Source organism: Typopeltis vanoorti, chromosome 7, assembly GCF_054136105.1.
Source record: "Typopeltis vanoorti isolate ZY-2024b chromosome 7, IOZ_Tvanoo_1.0, whole genome shotgun sequence".
Classification (NCBI taxonomy): domain Eukaryota; kingdom Metazoa; phylum Arthropoda; class Arachnida; order Uropygi; family Thelyphonidae; genus Typopeltis; species Typopeltis vanoorti.
The window spans coordinates 150,579,737-150,594,130 of NC_143555.1; the positions used below are offsets into that span (position 1 = coordinate 150,579,737).

General features: G+C 34.9%; 1 protein-coding gene across 1 annotated transcript in view; it reads right to left on the reverse strand.

Moving 5' to 3' along the window:
• Positions 1-285: 285 nt before the first annotated feature.
• Positions 286-14,394, reverse strand: part of LOC150105196 (uncharacterized) — an 86,445-nt gene continuing 72,336 nt past the window's right edge. Inside the window, exons 12-19 of the mRNA XM_090395136.1 lie at positions 9,623-9,663; positions 9,345-9,426; positions 8,523-8,643; positions 6,696-6,871; positions 4,178-4,399; positions 3,801-3,938; positions 1,558-1,796; positions 286-550 (exon numbers count right to left, since the gene is read on the reverse strand). Coding sequence (XP_090251262.1) covers positions 467-550; positions 1,558-1,796; positions 3,801-3,938; positions 4,178-4,399; positions 6,696-6,871; positions 8,523-8,643; positions 9,345-9,426; positions 9,623-9,663 — 1,103 coding nt within the window. The 3' untranslated portion in view covers positions 286-466. The remainder of the gene's footprint in view (positions 551-1,557; positions 1,797-3,800; positions 3,939-4,177; positions 4,400-6,695; positions 6,872-8,522; positions 8,644-9,344; positions 9,427-9,622; positions 9,664-14,394) is intronic.

Here is a 14,394-nt window from a genome sequence, read left to right on the forward strand (position 1 = left end):
ACCAGTGGAGATTGAACTGCCCACTCAGTCTGCAAAAATTAGATAGCGCTAAAAAGGCCTCGCCTACTCCCTATACGGGAATAAAAAGGCGTTAGCCGATTTTTTCTTCGATATTTCCTCTACAAAAAAAAAAAAAAAAAAAAAAAATATGTATGAGAACTATTATAAAATTATTATGAAAGCTTAACAGTTTTTTCAGTTGGAAGAGACCTTCAAACGGATCAGTTAGTAAATGTGATTGCTTAAACTTAGAGAATAAAGCGACATTCTGTCGTTTAATCTGTTTTTGTACGTTTTTATTAGCATTTATAGAAAACAAAATATTATCTGTTTTCATTGCTACGTATTGGATGTTATATAAATGAAATTAAAATATAAACATTGTGCAAAAATAGAATTTGCATTTTCACATAAGCTGGCCCACAACTGATTCCAATGTATTATCCTAAAGCTTATGTTGAACCATTTAGCATGGACCGGGTTTCAGGGTGAAGTCGTCGATGGCTACCTCTCCATCAGCTGAAGATCTTTTTGCTGCAAAGAAGCCAAACTGAAAGAAAAAAAAGTTACCTTCAGTCAGTGGTCATGAATTATAAAAGGCATTAAATGCATATAAGAATATAATGTACTAATAATAACGAATCCATTCACTGATTTTTATTTTCAAATTTATATATCGTACCGATGCAGGTTGAGATGTGCATTAGTTCATTAACAACATATCACGAAGTAATTCTGCTTTTCATTTTTGTATATTCTGGCTAAACTGATGATGCAGAAAACTGTAATTCTCCCTGTCATTTTAATATATTAAATATCAATAAGATATTTAATACATCAATAAAGAACGCATACTAATTCAGTCTCATTTTGAAGCAACGCAAATCTTTTCTTGGAGAGTTTAAAGCATTGGTTTTTTAACTATTATAATACAGCTTAAGAAAGAGGTTTTTTTTGCTATTTAAGACGACGCAATTAGAGTATGTGACAATATAATATCACTGATCACTTCTCTGGAATTTAAGGGTCAGTTGTCGCCTACATGACACAATTAGAAGGTAGAATATTTATAACTTGAACTGAAAGGACACGGCTGTAAGATGCTGACACTTCCAAACACAAACACCGTAATCGCTTGTAATAGATGTATGCAAGTATAATTATTACATTTATTATGTTTAACTAGACATAATTATTTTATCACACACAGAGAGATATTAATATAATTAATATCTCTTACCTGTATATTATTATAGATATTATTATGTATATTATAGATATTAATATAATTAATATCTATAATACCTGTATGGATTTCCGTTATTTACATATGAAGTCTGCTGTTCTATTTATAAACATGATATCCCTGCAAATTGGAAGTAGAATCATTATGGCTTTGCATATCTAGTTTTAAAAATCTAGTTTGTTGCATCGTTTAAAAAATATAGCACTTGGTTAATGGGTGAACTGGGCTAAACGAGGTTCCGTGTCTTTGTGATTGAGACCGTTCAACACGAATGTGCATCTGAGAAGGATTGAACGATTTGAAATACTTACTCTTATCAGATCGCTCTTAGCATCTAATTCTGCTTCAAAATTTTCCCATTGGCCGAATGTCTGCTTGGCGGGGATAATTCGCCGGAAATCTGGATCGTAGGCGTAAACGGTGATTTGCCAGGGATTGGTTGTGTATATGCGAAGGGACACACACAATTTTCTGGGGTACTGAATTTCAAACCAGCGACTCATCAAAACTGCTCGACCCCTGTAAGAGAAATCGCGATGCATGACGTACCCTGGAAGAAATGAAACCATTATAGCGAAGCATGTTCGGATCTTTCGATGATATAATTCTCGCGCTTCTAAAAAATAAATGACGTCAGAACATGATTACCTTATATCATTGTATAACGTTTTTTATTTATAAATATCTGAAACTTTCTTTAATATTTTATACGGAAAAAAAGTTTCTTACAAAACTGTAAAACGGTGTAGAAAGCCAGCCATCGTTTTATATAGCAGCATGGTAACAACTTGTGCAATTAAGACATAGGAAACTTAAAAATATGAAAATAAATAATAAATATTTGTATTCTAAATGCATGTAAATTATGAAGTGTTGTTATTGTAAAAATTAAAGGTTATTCTTAAACAAAACATAGTTTTTTCGAAGTTAATCAAAACACCATTTCTGATATAACATAATCTTGGCTAAATATACACACGTAATGAAAGTAACAAGATTTTTTAATAAGTAAATATTTCGTCTTAAGTATCATAAGATATCATAAGACATCTTCAATACAGTTAATTCAAGCAATACTAGGAATTAATGGTCAGGGCGCTTGCTTACGTGCAGTGGCGTGTTATAGAAATAAATTAAAATATATCTGACAAAAAAAATTACAAGCAAGAGGAAGGACCAGCAATGTGGTCTCCCTTACCACGCAAACCACTTTCTAGAACACCTGGAAGAAAAAACCTAAACGCAAACCTAGCCAACAACGTTCTAGAACACCTGGAAGAAAAAAGTTTCATATTTAATCCTAAACCAAAAATCTGGCTACGATACGTTGATGGCGTCTTTGTTTCTCCGGTCATTCTGAACAAGAACTACACTTCTTCCTAGATAAAATCAACATTCTTCATCCGCGCATCAAATTCACCCTCGAAAAAGAATCTCCACAGGGTATCCTTCCTGGATGTACAAATCCGAAGGAAAGAAGATGGTTCCATCTCTATCTCTGTCTATCGAAAGCCGACGTATTCAGTACACTACATTCACAAATCTCTGCTCACCATCCATCTCAGAAATTTGGCATCATTAAATCATTAGTAATCAGAACACACAGATTCTGCTCTTCCGAAGATTCTTTAAACCAAGAATTGGAAATAATCAAAAATACCGCCATACAAAATGGATACAATCCAAAAACAACGCAAAAAACCAACACACTTCCCCGCACACCCACCTAGACAAAAACAAACCCGTAGGATTCCCATACCCTATGTCAAAAGCATCTCGGACTGTCTTTTAAAAATCTTAAAGAAATATAAACTGGCTATTACCTACAAACCATTTAACCAAATCCACAACTGGTTACCTTTTCCTAAAGACAACCTTTCACCTCTTACGCTATCTGGGGATGTACGAGGTCCCATGCTCGTGTAAATTATCCTACTATGGACAGACAGGTCGATCCATCAACAAACGTATTTTGGAACATCACGACCATATCCGTCTCATCAAACCTCAGAAATCTGGCCTCGCACAACACGGAATTGAAAACCCAAACCACAGGTTCCATTGGACAAAAACCAAACTTCTACATAGATCTTCATATAAACATGAACGTTTATATAAAGAAAGTGCTGAGGTGTACGTCACAGACCCAATTTGAACCGTAATGAGTCCGGGAAATTGACATCCTAAATTGTGTAACATAATTTTATATGTTATCTTTTAATGTAATCTTTTTTTTTTGTCAGATATATTTTAATTTATTTCGATAACACGCTACTGCACTCAGAGAGGGATTCCATTGTAAGCATGCGCCCTAACTGTATGTGATTCCTAGTATTGTTGGAATTAACTGTACTGAAGATGTCCTAAGATAGTTAGGAAAATATTTACTTATTAAAAATCTTATTACTTTCGTTACGTGTGTATGTTTAATCATGAATGTTGCACAGTTTCATTATACAACAACATAATCTTGAATTTTTACCATGCAGACTTAAGAGAATTCTATTACCTTGTTGCAACATCATTATATAGTACTGGACCAAAAACTACTTACCCGTTCTTCCTCCTAATGTCAGTCGTATTCTTTCAAAGGAATCATAGTCGTCATCTTCAGGATGTTCACATTCGCATTCGTCTTTCTCGAAGTCGCAGGTGTATTCAGTCATAGGAAGTGGTTTGGGTCGTTTCTCTCCTGCAGTGCAAAAATATGTTCATTAGAGACTTCATCACCCACAAAAAGTCCTTCCAAATGATACGTCTCAATAATAAAATTGGATCATGTACAGTCACCCGTTTTAGCCACACATATTGTTTTGTTACCAAGAATTTAGAAAAAAAGAAACAGACGCATTCCGTAGGCATTTAGCCTATTCTTATGTAACGTCCGACTGTGCTTAGGAAACTCTATTTCATTTCAGAATGCTAACTTACCGAAACACTGATACAGCATGTTGATTCGCTTAATGTCGTTGGCTGTCATGTCCGTGTTATCTCGCTGTAAGGGAATTTCCACTCCTGGGATCTTCGGGGTCATCGTCTTCGATCCAGACTTGCTGAACGAATATTCATCGTACAGCATGATCGATTCGTAGTCAAATTCGGTAAGCAAGAGATTTTCCGAAGGCAGTAGCTTATAAAAATTGTACTCCATACCTGCACAAAGAAAAAAAAAACTCCGTCAGTGAGAAACAAATTTGTTGATGTCAAATCCGCTCGCTTCATTTCAATCCAGCTAAGCCAGTTTCTTACTTTAAAATTACAAACACAAGGATATCTTTGTACGAAAATACAAAGTACTCAGGCGATTATAGGATGCGTATAAATAATAAAATTGGATACAGAAATATTTATGTGCTTCTCGATGAAGATGGACAAAGAATTGATCAGAAAAAACTTGACAAACGAAGAGTATAAAACTTTCTTATAGTTTGCAGTAATAAGAAGTAAAAAGGAGAAAAAATATTTTATTTAGGCATTAAAGTTTCTTATTTCATATAGTAAAGGAAGAAACATGTTATTTTAAAAAAATATAACTTTAGTATATTTAATTACTCACAAAATTGCAAAATATATAATGCTTTTAGTTGCACCTTTTATTTATTACTATATATTTTATCTGTATAAACAATCCATGATAGGAGATAGATTGATCCCCGTGTGGTTGCCGGGATAAGAATAGCACCAATGTAGCTCATGCATGTCGTACGAGGCGACTAAAATGGGTATCACGGAGGGTAATGGATGTCCATGCTGTAGCCAATGAAGTTCTAACTGAGGCTCGGCTATTGCTGTTACCCTCCTGCCATGATCAGAGCTTTAATTGCTCAATAATACCTTATCCTTCACTGTCCTCTACAGATAACGGGGAATATGAAAAGCATTCTTGCTTCGCCCATCTTGTCAGTTCTTTTAAGGAGATAGATTGATCAGCAATCTTAGGTATGCTGATGATACAGTACTCTTTTGTAATGACATGGAAGATCTAGGACAAATTATTGACATAACTAACAAGATCAGAGGAGTTCACCTAAATCCTAGGTGAACTCCTCTGATTTATGGTTCTCAAAGGAAATACAAACAGGGAGGCTCTTGAGAAACACTGGGATCCATTATTAATGTGAAGAATTGCTGTTCAGAAGACATCAGGAGAAGGTTAGGAATGTCTACAACAACAGTCAGAGACTTGTCTAAAATCTGGAAGGATGGATCTATCTCCATGGGAACAAAGTTGAGGATTTTGGATGCAGTTGTTTTTCCAACAGCGACTTATGGATGTGAGACTTAGAACCTGAAGAAGTCAGATAAAAAAACAATATCTGCTTTTGAGATATGATGCTACGAAGGCTGTTGAGGATATCATATACCGAAAGGAGTACAAATGAATGGGTGTTAGAAAAGATCATAGAACTTTATGGCTCCTTAAGGATATTGACAGAAGAAAGTTAAAATGTTTTTGACACATTGAAAGGATGGAAGGAGGACTTCTCAGAACAGTAACAGAAGGTAAAGTTCCTGGAAAAAGAAGAGGGGTTGACTATCAATGGGATGGATGGATGGTGTGTGTTTGGAGCAAATAATCTTCAGAGAGTTGAAGACTCCAGAAAAACAAACATCAGGACTACATGGCGAGGCCTGGTGTGGCACATCACTGAGCATCGGAGTGCCCATACGGCATCTGTGGATGTCCAGTGAACATATGGATAGATAAAACAATCCATGGTTTTAGCATAGATATTAGTCATTCAAAAATGGGCATCTACTGATCTCAAAGCTGTCCACTGGGATGATGAACATGCTACCTCTTGCAGTTGCCATACACTGGTCTTAAACAGAACCATTAAGAGAATAGCTCGTGTTCATCGCATCGCACAAATGCAAATTTCTGTTGCGATACGTTGAATCAGTGAAACCAAAGCGCGTTCATTCTCCTGAATGTCCCTATTCTTGAAAAATATCTACTTTATGACATTTCACATTAACCTCACCAGCTGGATGAATTGTGAGAGTCAATGATGCTCCTAATCAGTAATTAGGTGCGTCATTGCACTCACCACAACATCAACGAATCCTATAATATTCCTTTGGATTAGTACGAACAAGCTGTTTATTTGTTGAAAACAATTGATCATTGAACGATATGTGGTTGTACGCTGTACATATTGTTGTGAGTGAACATCCTGTCCCTCCTGACAACTGGCCTCCATGGTGAGCAGTTGTGTGGACGGCTATGTTTCTTAATGGCCTTTCCGTAAATGTAGCTTTATATGGCGTTTATCAAGTTGGGTTCCACGCAAACACTACAGCATTTGATATTCATCATTCTGTTATCGTAACTTAAATGGAAGCGCTAAGGACGTACATATCGTAAGAAGAGAATTCCGTTCTATATACAGAATTGAAATAGGAGCAAATTGAAGAGCAGAAGTTTAATAAATTCCAAGCCATTTACCTGGTATAATATGCTCCCAAAGGATGTTCAAGTACAGATCTCTGTCTGAGCGACTCTGTTCGTGGTAGAACCCAGCAGCATGGAGTATTTCGTGGATGGCTGTCCCTTTTTCTTTGCAACCGTAGCCCAAAGAGACCACCTGCTCTCCGCCCGTCATCCCAACATCGGAATAACAACTGAAATAAAAACAAACCAATACCCATTCATTAATGTCAATTATACTCAATAAATAATTAAATTATTCGAATTACCTATCGGAAAGTGTCTGCGATTCTTTCAGATGCAGTGTTTGTGTTGGGAACTTCAATACCACCGAATTTGTGAAGTGGTAATGAATCGGTGTTCAACTCAGGATTGCTGATTCGACAAGATCATCAAAAGATGATGAAAAGACTGGAGGATAAGTGTGTTATATTTAACAGGGAGCAGTTAAAGGGATGCAAACCAAGATACTCAATAATAAACACAAATTTCGTAATAGAGCCATTATTTATTGAATACCTCACCTGAAACCTTTAGTTATATTAGATGAATTTATTAATAATAATAATAATAATAATAATAATATTATTATTATTATCGGCAACTCCATGGAGTCCATAGACTCATCGAGGGAGGCCCTGACATCATGTCAAGAACAACTATTCGACATTCACACAGTATCTATCATACTTTGCTTTGAACTCATTCACAGTCATAGCACCCACAACAGACTCAAGCAGCTTATTCCACTCATTCACCACTCTCCAAGTAAAAAACCTAGTTCTAACACCCTTGCCAGCTACATTCTTGCTCAGTTTCCATGAATGGCCCCCTAGTTCGTCCATCACCAGACCTGTTCTGAAAAATATCCTCTGAATTAATCTTGTAAAAACCCCTCAATAATTGGAATGTCTCAATCATATCATCCTTTTTCCGCTTATCAACCAATTTTTGTAACTCAACAGATCTTCAACCTGTTCTCGTAAGGTTCATTCCATAGACCTGCTATTATCTTGGTCTCTTGCCTCTGGATCCTCTCTACCTCCTCCCCATCAAGAAGAAACCCTGGCGCCTAGATCTGGATACAGTAGTTAAGATGAGGGTCTTATCAAGGCCCGATAAAGAGTAACATTAACCTGCTTGTCTCAGTTCGTCAAAGTATTTTTCGGTAACTAATGGATCTGACCAGCTGCTTTTTAGCCACTTTGCTGTGCCTCCTAAACTTCAACTCCTTATCCACCAACACTCCCAAATCTCTGTCTTCATCAATTTCCTGGTGTACAGTTTCGCAAATGTGGTATACTGCTGCTAATCGTTTCACCTCAAAATGCATAACCTTACACTTTGCCATATTAAACTGACATTTATTCTCCTTAGCCAAGTCTACCCAACTATCCAAATCATCCTGCAAAAATTTGACATCATCTGTATTAACTATTGCTCTACCCAACTTTGCATCATTGGCAAATAACTGAACAGTTCCTCTCAGATCATTTAGCAGATTAACGTATGAAAAGAACTATACACTGAGGAAAACTCACTTAAAAATTTTATTAGCATAGAATTTTCGCCTAAGTATCATAGGCATCGTCAGTACAAGATCACAGAATGACAATTAAACATCAACAGACAATTCTAGAAAGGGCTAAAGTAGATAATGAAACATAACTAAAAAGGTGCCAAGTTGTTCTTTTACCCAAGTTATCGTGATTTATTAATTATTTAGATGAAGTCACATATAATTACTAACAAAGAACATCTAATGTTGAAATAAATTCACAAATACGAAAAGGAAATATGGTTATGTGTCAGGTATAAGAAGAAAAGTTATTTTATCAAACATACCCAACTAAGGCTTTGATATGGATAAAGTTCGGATGCTTCTTCGGATCTCTAGGGACAAACTGTAGACAGGTGTTTGCTTCGATTTCTCCAATCGCTTGCATTATGAAGTCTTCCTCATCCTCTAATGAAAAAGACATTAACAATTATGAAGTCTTGTTCAGCCTCTATTGAAAAAGACATTAATAATTCCAATACGTTTCAAGCATTCCGATAAACAAAACAAAAATTGAGCACTCTCATTTCTAATTTCAATAAAGTTATATCCATTTACAATAGGTGTTTGAAGTAATTTATAATATTTATTATTTAGTAACTGAATACTATTTAATTGATAAGAATATTTATTTAAAACGAAATTTTTACATTTAATATTATACAATTTATTATTAAATATGATTATGTTCGTGAATTTTCTTCCCCCCCCTATTCTAGTTAAAGCATTCATAAATAGCTCTCAAAACTAATTCCATTGAAGTAGAGTTACGTTTCAGTTGCTTTAGAACATTATTACATCGTACACATATAGAGTATATTATCCGTTCTGATTAACAGTCACAAATTGATCAATGATTAGATCGATTTGTGATTTGTATAGAGTTAGCAGCTGTTTAAAGGTAACCTTGCGCGTTGAACAGAAGAGAAAACCTAATTTTTTGGAGGCTCAGTAGGAAATATTTGTAATGTGTTTTATATTTCAAGAAAATTTGGACGTTAAACTTTTCCTAGAAGAGAATTCTAGAAGGATTATATAATAATGAGAATTTTATATAGAAATGAAATAATTAAATTGTATGCAACTAATAACAATAACCAATCACTCACCTAGTGCCCAGTTGATGACGTATGGGATCACGCCCATTGGCCAGAGGCGCCCTTCGCTAACAATGCCATTTCTGTCTTGAATCTGAAATAAAAGTGAGCACGTGTCTACATAACACTTCTCGCTTGCATTACAATTGTTTTAGACTGTACAACACTTCTAAGCATATGTAGAATTGTTTTCGATGTTTCGTGTATACTGTCTAGGAGGTATGAAATAATGATCGAAATGGCAGAAATTTAAATTTAACGCCCAACTAAATCAACAAAAGATAACTTACAGCTTTAATGTCAACTCCTGTGATGTCTCCTTGGAATAACACTGAAATAAATAATTCGTTCGTTTTATTATCTCAAAAAATTAACAACCCTCTACAACGATAGGTATTTCAATTCTCTTAAGATAATTATTCTTTTTTATGGGAAATATCTTAATGGAAAAGAAATCGAAAGTCGTTAAAAATATTTCAATGTTTTATATGAATTAAATAAATTTTTACTTCTTTCGTTAGTTATATAAAAATACAAACATTTCCTCTTAAAAGCTTTGTTCTAAAATATTTGGATTTTATGTTTTTTGCTTTATTTTCAAACATTTTAAAATAGCTTTAATATTCTTTATGCGCCTTCGACCAGTTGGCGTGATAATCGAAGTAACAAGATACGAAGAAGATAACGATGTGAAACGAACAGCCGAACCAAGAAGATTAAGTAAATATAAGATGATAATTTGCTTCACCTTCAACAAGTATCTGGATCAGCCACATTAGACACATGTAGGAAGAAACTTGAAGCAAAATTTTAAAATTTTCTTTCGGTATTTTATAATATATTTTACCAAAGCCCGTTTCAGACAATCATAATTACTCTCTGTAGCGAAATTGGATTGGAAAAGATCCATAAAACTCATTTTAAGATTCCTCACGAGAGGAATCTTAATATGAGTTTTGCAATTAACGGTCAGTTAGCCATTAACGGTCATGTGGGGTAGCAGGATTTTATCCTCCCGGCAATTCGCGGGTTTCCAACACGCGTGAAAGCAAATCAGCCATGAGAACGCAATCATTGACAATAAATACTGTTGTCGGGGGTGGTGATGATGATGGGGCGGTAGATGGCGTTGATGCTAGTAGTGTCGTTGTGTGTAGAATTAAGTATTAGAGAGACGGAGAGATTGTGGCGCAGAGGATTGTAGTGCCCTTTCGCAATGAGTACCTTGAACTTCCTGGAGGTGTCATGCAATAATAATAATAATAATAATAATAATAATAATAATAATAATAATAATAATAATAATAATACTCAAAAAAGACAAACTACCAACGACCAACAAAAAACCACCGACATAAAGTCAACAACAAACTATGCATTATCCACCCGTAACAAACAATACAGCAACTGAAAGAAGCACTCTTACAAGTAATTATTATTATAATGACGACATACTAAATAGTATTACTGTAAAAGAAAATTTACGAAAAAAACTCCAAAATTCACCCCGTAACACACATTGACAAACCTTATATAAAAACACAAGAAATAAACTAACAACAAAAATTCGTAGGGCAGACAGAGGCTACTACTTCCAAAAATGCATGGAATATAACGACAACATTAAGCAAACATGGGCTAATTAGTAACTAGAAAAAATAGAACTTCAGCACAAGATTTTATTGCAAACAGCTTCGGTCAGGACACAAACCAAGAAGAACTAGCAAACTAATTCAACTATGCTTTCACAAACAACATCACACAACTCAAAAAAGACAAACTACCAACGATCAACAAAAAACTACCAACACAAAGTCAACAACAAACGATGTATTTTCCACCCATAACAAAACAGGAACTGAAAGAAACACTGCTAAAACTAAAACCAAAGACCACTCCAGGAATAGACAAAATAAGACTCAGAGACCTTATAACTCACTTTGAGCAAATAAATCCAATACTTTTGAGACTCTTGAACATAATATTCGACACTGGACATTATTCCACAACAAATAAAAAGTGCGATAATTACACCAATTTACAAACATGGTAAAAGAAACGATACTCAGAACTACAGACCAATAGCTACACTACCAGTCATCTCAAAAATTCTAGAAAAAATAACACACACCAGACTACAGAACTATTTAGAGAAGTACAACATCATCTCACAAAACCAATACGGCTTTCAGAAAACAAAAAGCACCATTATTTTATTAGAAGACATCGCCAACACAATAAACAAAGCTCTCGACAAAAACAAGTACGCCGTCCTTATTCTGCTTGACTTAACCAAAGCATTTAATACACTACATGACATACTACTCACCAAACTATACTCAATTGGGATAAGAGGAACACTGCATACATGGTTCGAGAACTACCTCTCAACAGAACAAAAGTAACAAAAATAGGTACATGTCACAGTCGGAGTATACAAATAAAACAGGGTGTTCCTCAAGGTTCCATATTATCACCCACTCTATTCAACATATACATTAACGATGTTCACAACATGGCCATAGGAAGCCGAGTATTTCAGTACGCAGATGACACTGCACTACTAGCAATCCACATAGACAACAACACGGCTCTCTCCAAAGCACAACAAGACCTAAATGAAATCACAACATTCTTCTACCAAAACGCAATTGTAATCAACAGCACCAAAACACAGATGTTGATAATACACAACCCAAGAATCATGCGCTTCGAACCACAATCGATACATTGTCACACATACCGCTGCATTAACAACAAAAATACCTGCCAATGTTCCGAAATCAAACCTGTAACACACGCAAAATACCTCGGTCTCTATATAGATTCCCACCTTAAATGGACAAAACATATAGAATACCTACACAACAAACTCCGGATCATCGCAGCAAAACTCTTCCAAGTTAAAGACATTATTCCACCCAACATAAAAAAACTCCTATATCACGGTATCTGCGAATCTCTACTCAGATACGGAATAACAGTCTATGCAAATACATCAAACAGCCACCTAACAAAATTAGAAATACTACACAGGAAAATCGTGTCAATAGTGATCTGGACACCTTACACGCAACAACCAATATCCGACAAGCACATGGCGTTACACAGAATTCTGAGCATTAAAAACCTGAAACACTACATGACATTAACAAGGAACTACTTCAACATCACCTATCGAAACAACAGAGACACATATCGTATAACACGATCTACGACAGTTCTCTACTTCCGTACACCCTTCAACAATTCATACGGTTTTCTTTTGTGAGATCACATCAGATACCCACGCAACTCAACAACCTACCAACAAAGCTAAAACACGTAGATAACTACAGAACATTAAAAAACGAACTCTGGAAAATATACCAACAAAGTTAATATACCATTAACAGTAATATACACATCACAAATCACCAGCATCCAATGCCAACATCCCATACATAAACAGTGGCAACAACATAAATAGTGAAGGCTAAATCCCACTCTCTTCATAAAAGCTAACCCAAGCTTCGAAGTAGGTGGGATTAATTCGCCTCACTTATCTACACGTAATCCTCATAATCAAAGACTACGGATTATGTAACAAATCAGTCAGTAAACTGTATAACAATAATGAAGATACTGATATTAAAAAAAAACTGTGTATATGTAAATAGGCCGTATAATAATAAGCTATGATATTGATATTGAAAAAAAATATGCACATTTATATTTAAAAAATCAATGTGCCTACATTTGTCCTGAACAGAAAATGTAAAATATTCTTTATTGTATATATGTAAATACTGTATGATGATAAATAAAATGTTATTACAGTTTAAAAAAATATTGATACATTTTTCTTTTCAAAGATAATAATGGTTATTATATAATAATTTCATATAAAATCACAATAGTATCAAATATATAATAATAATAAAAATTACAAATAGATACATTTGCACAGATATAATAAACTGATAGTTGCAGAAAAAATTCCAACATTCAATTATTCTAGCAATTAGACGAAACTGTTGCATGGGGACTGTCGCAAACAGCTCGAGTCGTGTATGTGTGAGTTTAGGCTGCTGGAATTAAAAATACTGGGCAGTTTTTAGCAGTCACACAAACATATGCATAATACACAATTTCCAGAAATCCTTACAAAGTATACCTACTAGGAAACTACCATCGCATGTTTCTTATTTCATTTTATTTATGTTTAAATCCTTAAAGAGGAACAGTTAGAAGGACTTTTCTGAAAATCTAGGATGAAATTGCCAAACCAAACACGAAATATTGCTATGGATATTTGTAACCTGGCACAAATATTCTTGTCCCAGGTTACAAATTAGCTTGGTTGGCGAGTGGTTAACGTATCCGCACCCCCCCCCCATTTCCCCGCTAAAAAAAAAAGACTTACGGCTCGAAGTCTACCTTGGGCATGGTGGATCTTTGCGATGTCCTTCATACATACAGAATATACATTCTTTCAAGACGGACTGGATTACATTAGAGAAGTTGACCCATACTCTCCCCCCCCCGCCCATTATGGGAGGAGGCCTTCATCAGCAATGAGATAGAGATCAGGCGCTCTCCTCACACCTCATCAAAAACAAATACTGGAAACTAAGGATACTTAACAATAATTATATTAATTGCCATCCAACGACAAAATGCTCGTATTAAATTCTAGAACAGTTTCTAAACGTATCTAATACGATAAACAAAATCGATTATATAATATTAAAAGGAGATTATGAAATATTTAGAAAAACAAAAAAGTGATAACAATAATAATGATACAGGAATATATGCAAGGCATTCTTCAAACAAAAAACTAATACATTTTTTAGTCAATTACAATCTTCAAGTAAAGAATTCTTTCTGAAAACCCGCATAAATATATGTATTGAACCAAAGGATGGAAATCAATTATAAATGATCTTATTCTACATGAAGCAACCCCAAAATTTTATTTACATGATTCTAGAAAGAGTTTATAAAATAAGAATGGATCGTTCTCTTGTTATGATACGATTACCACCCCAATGGTAACAGTTAATGAAGTAGCACAAAA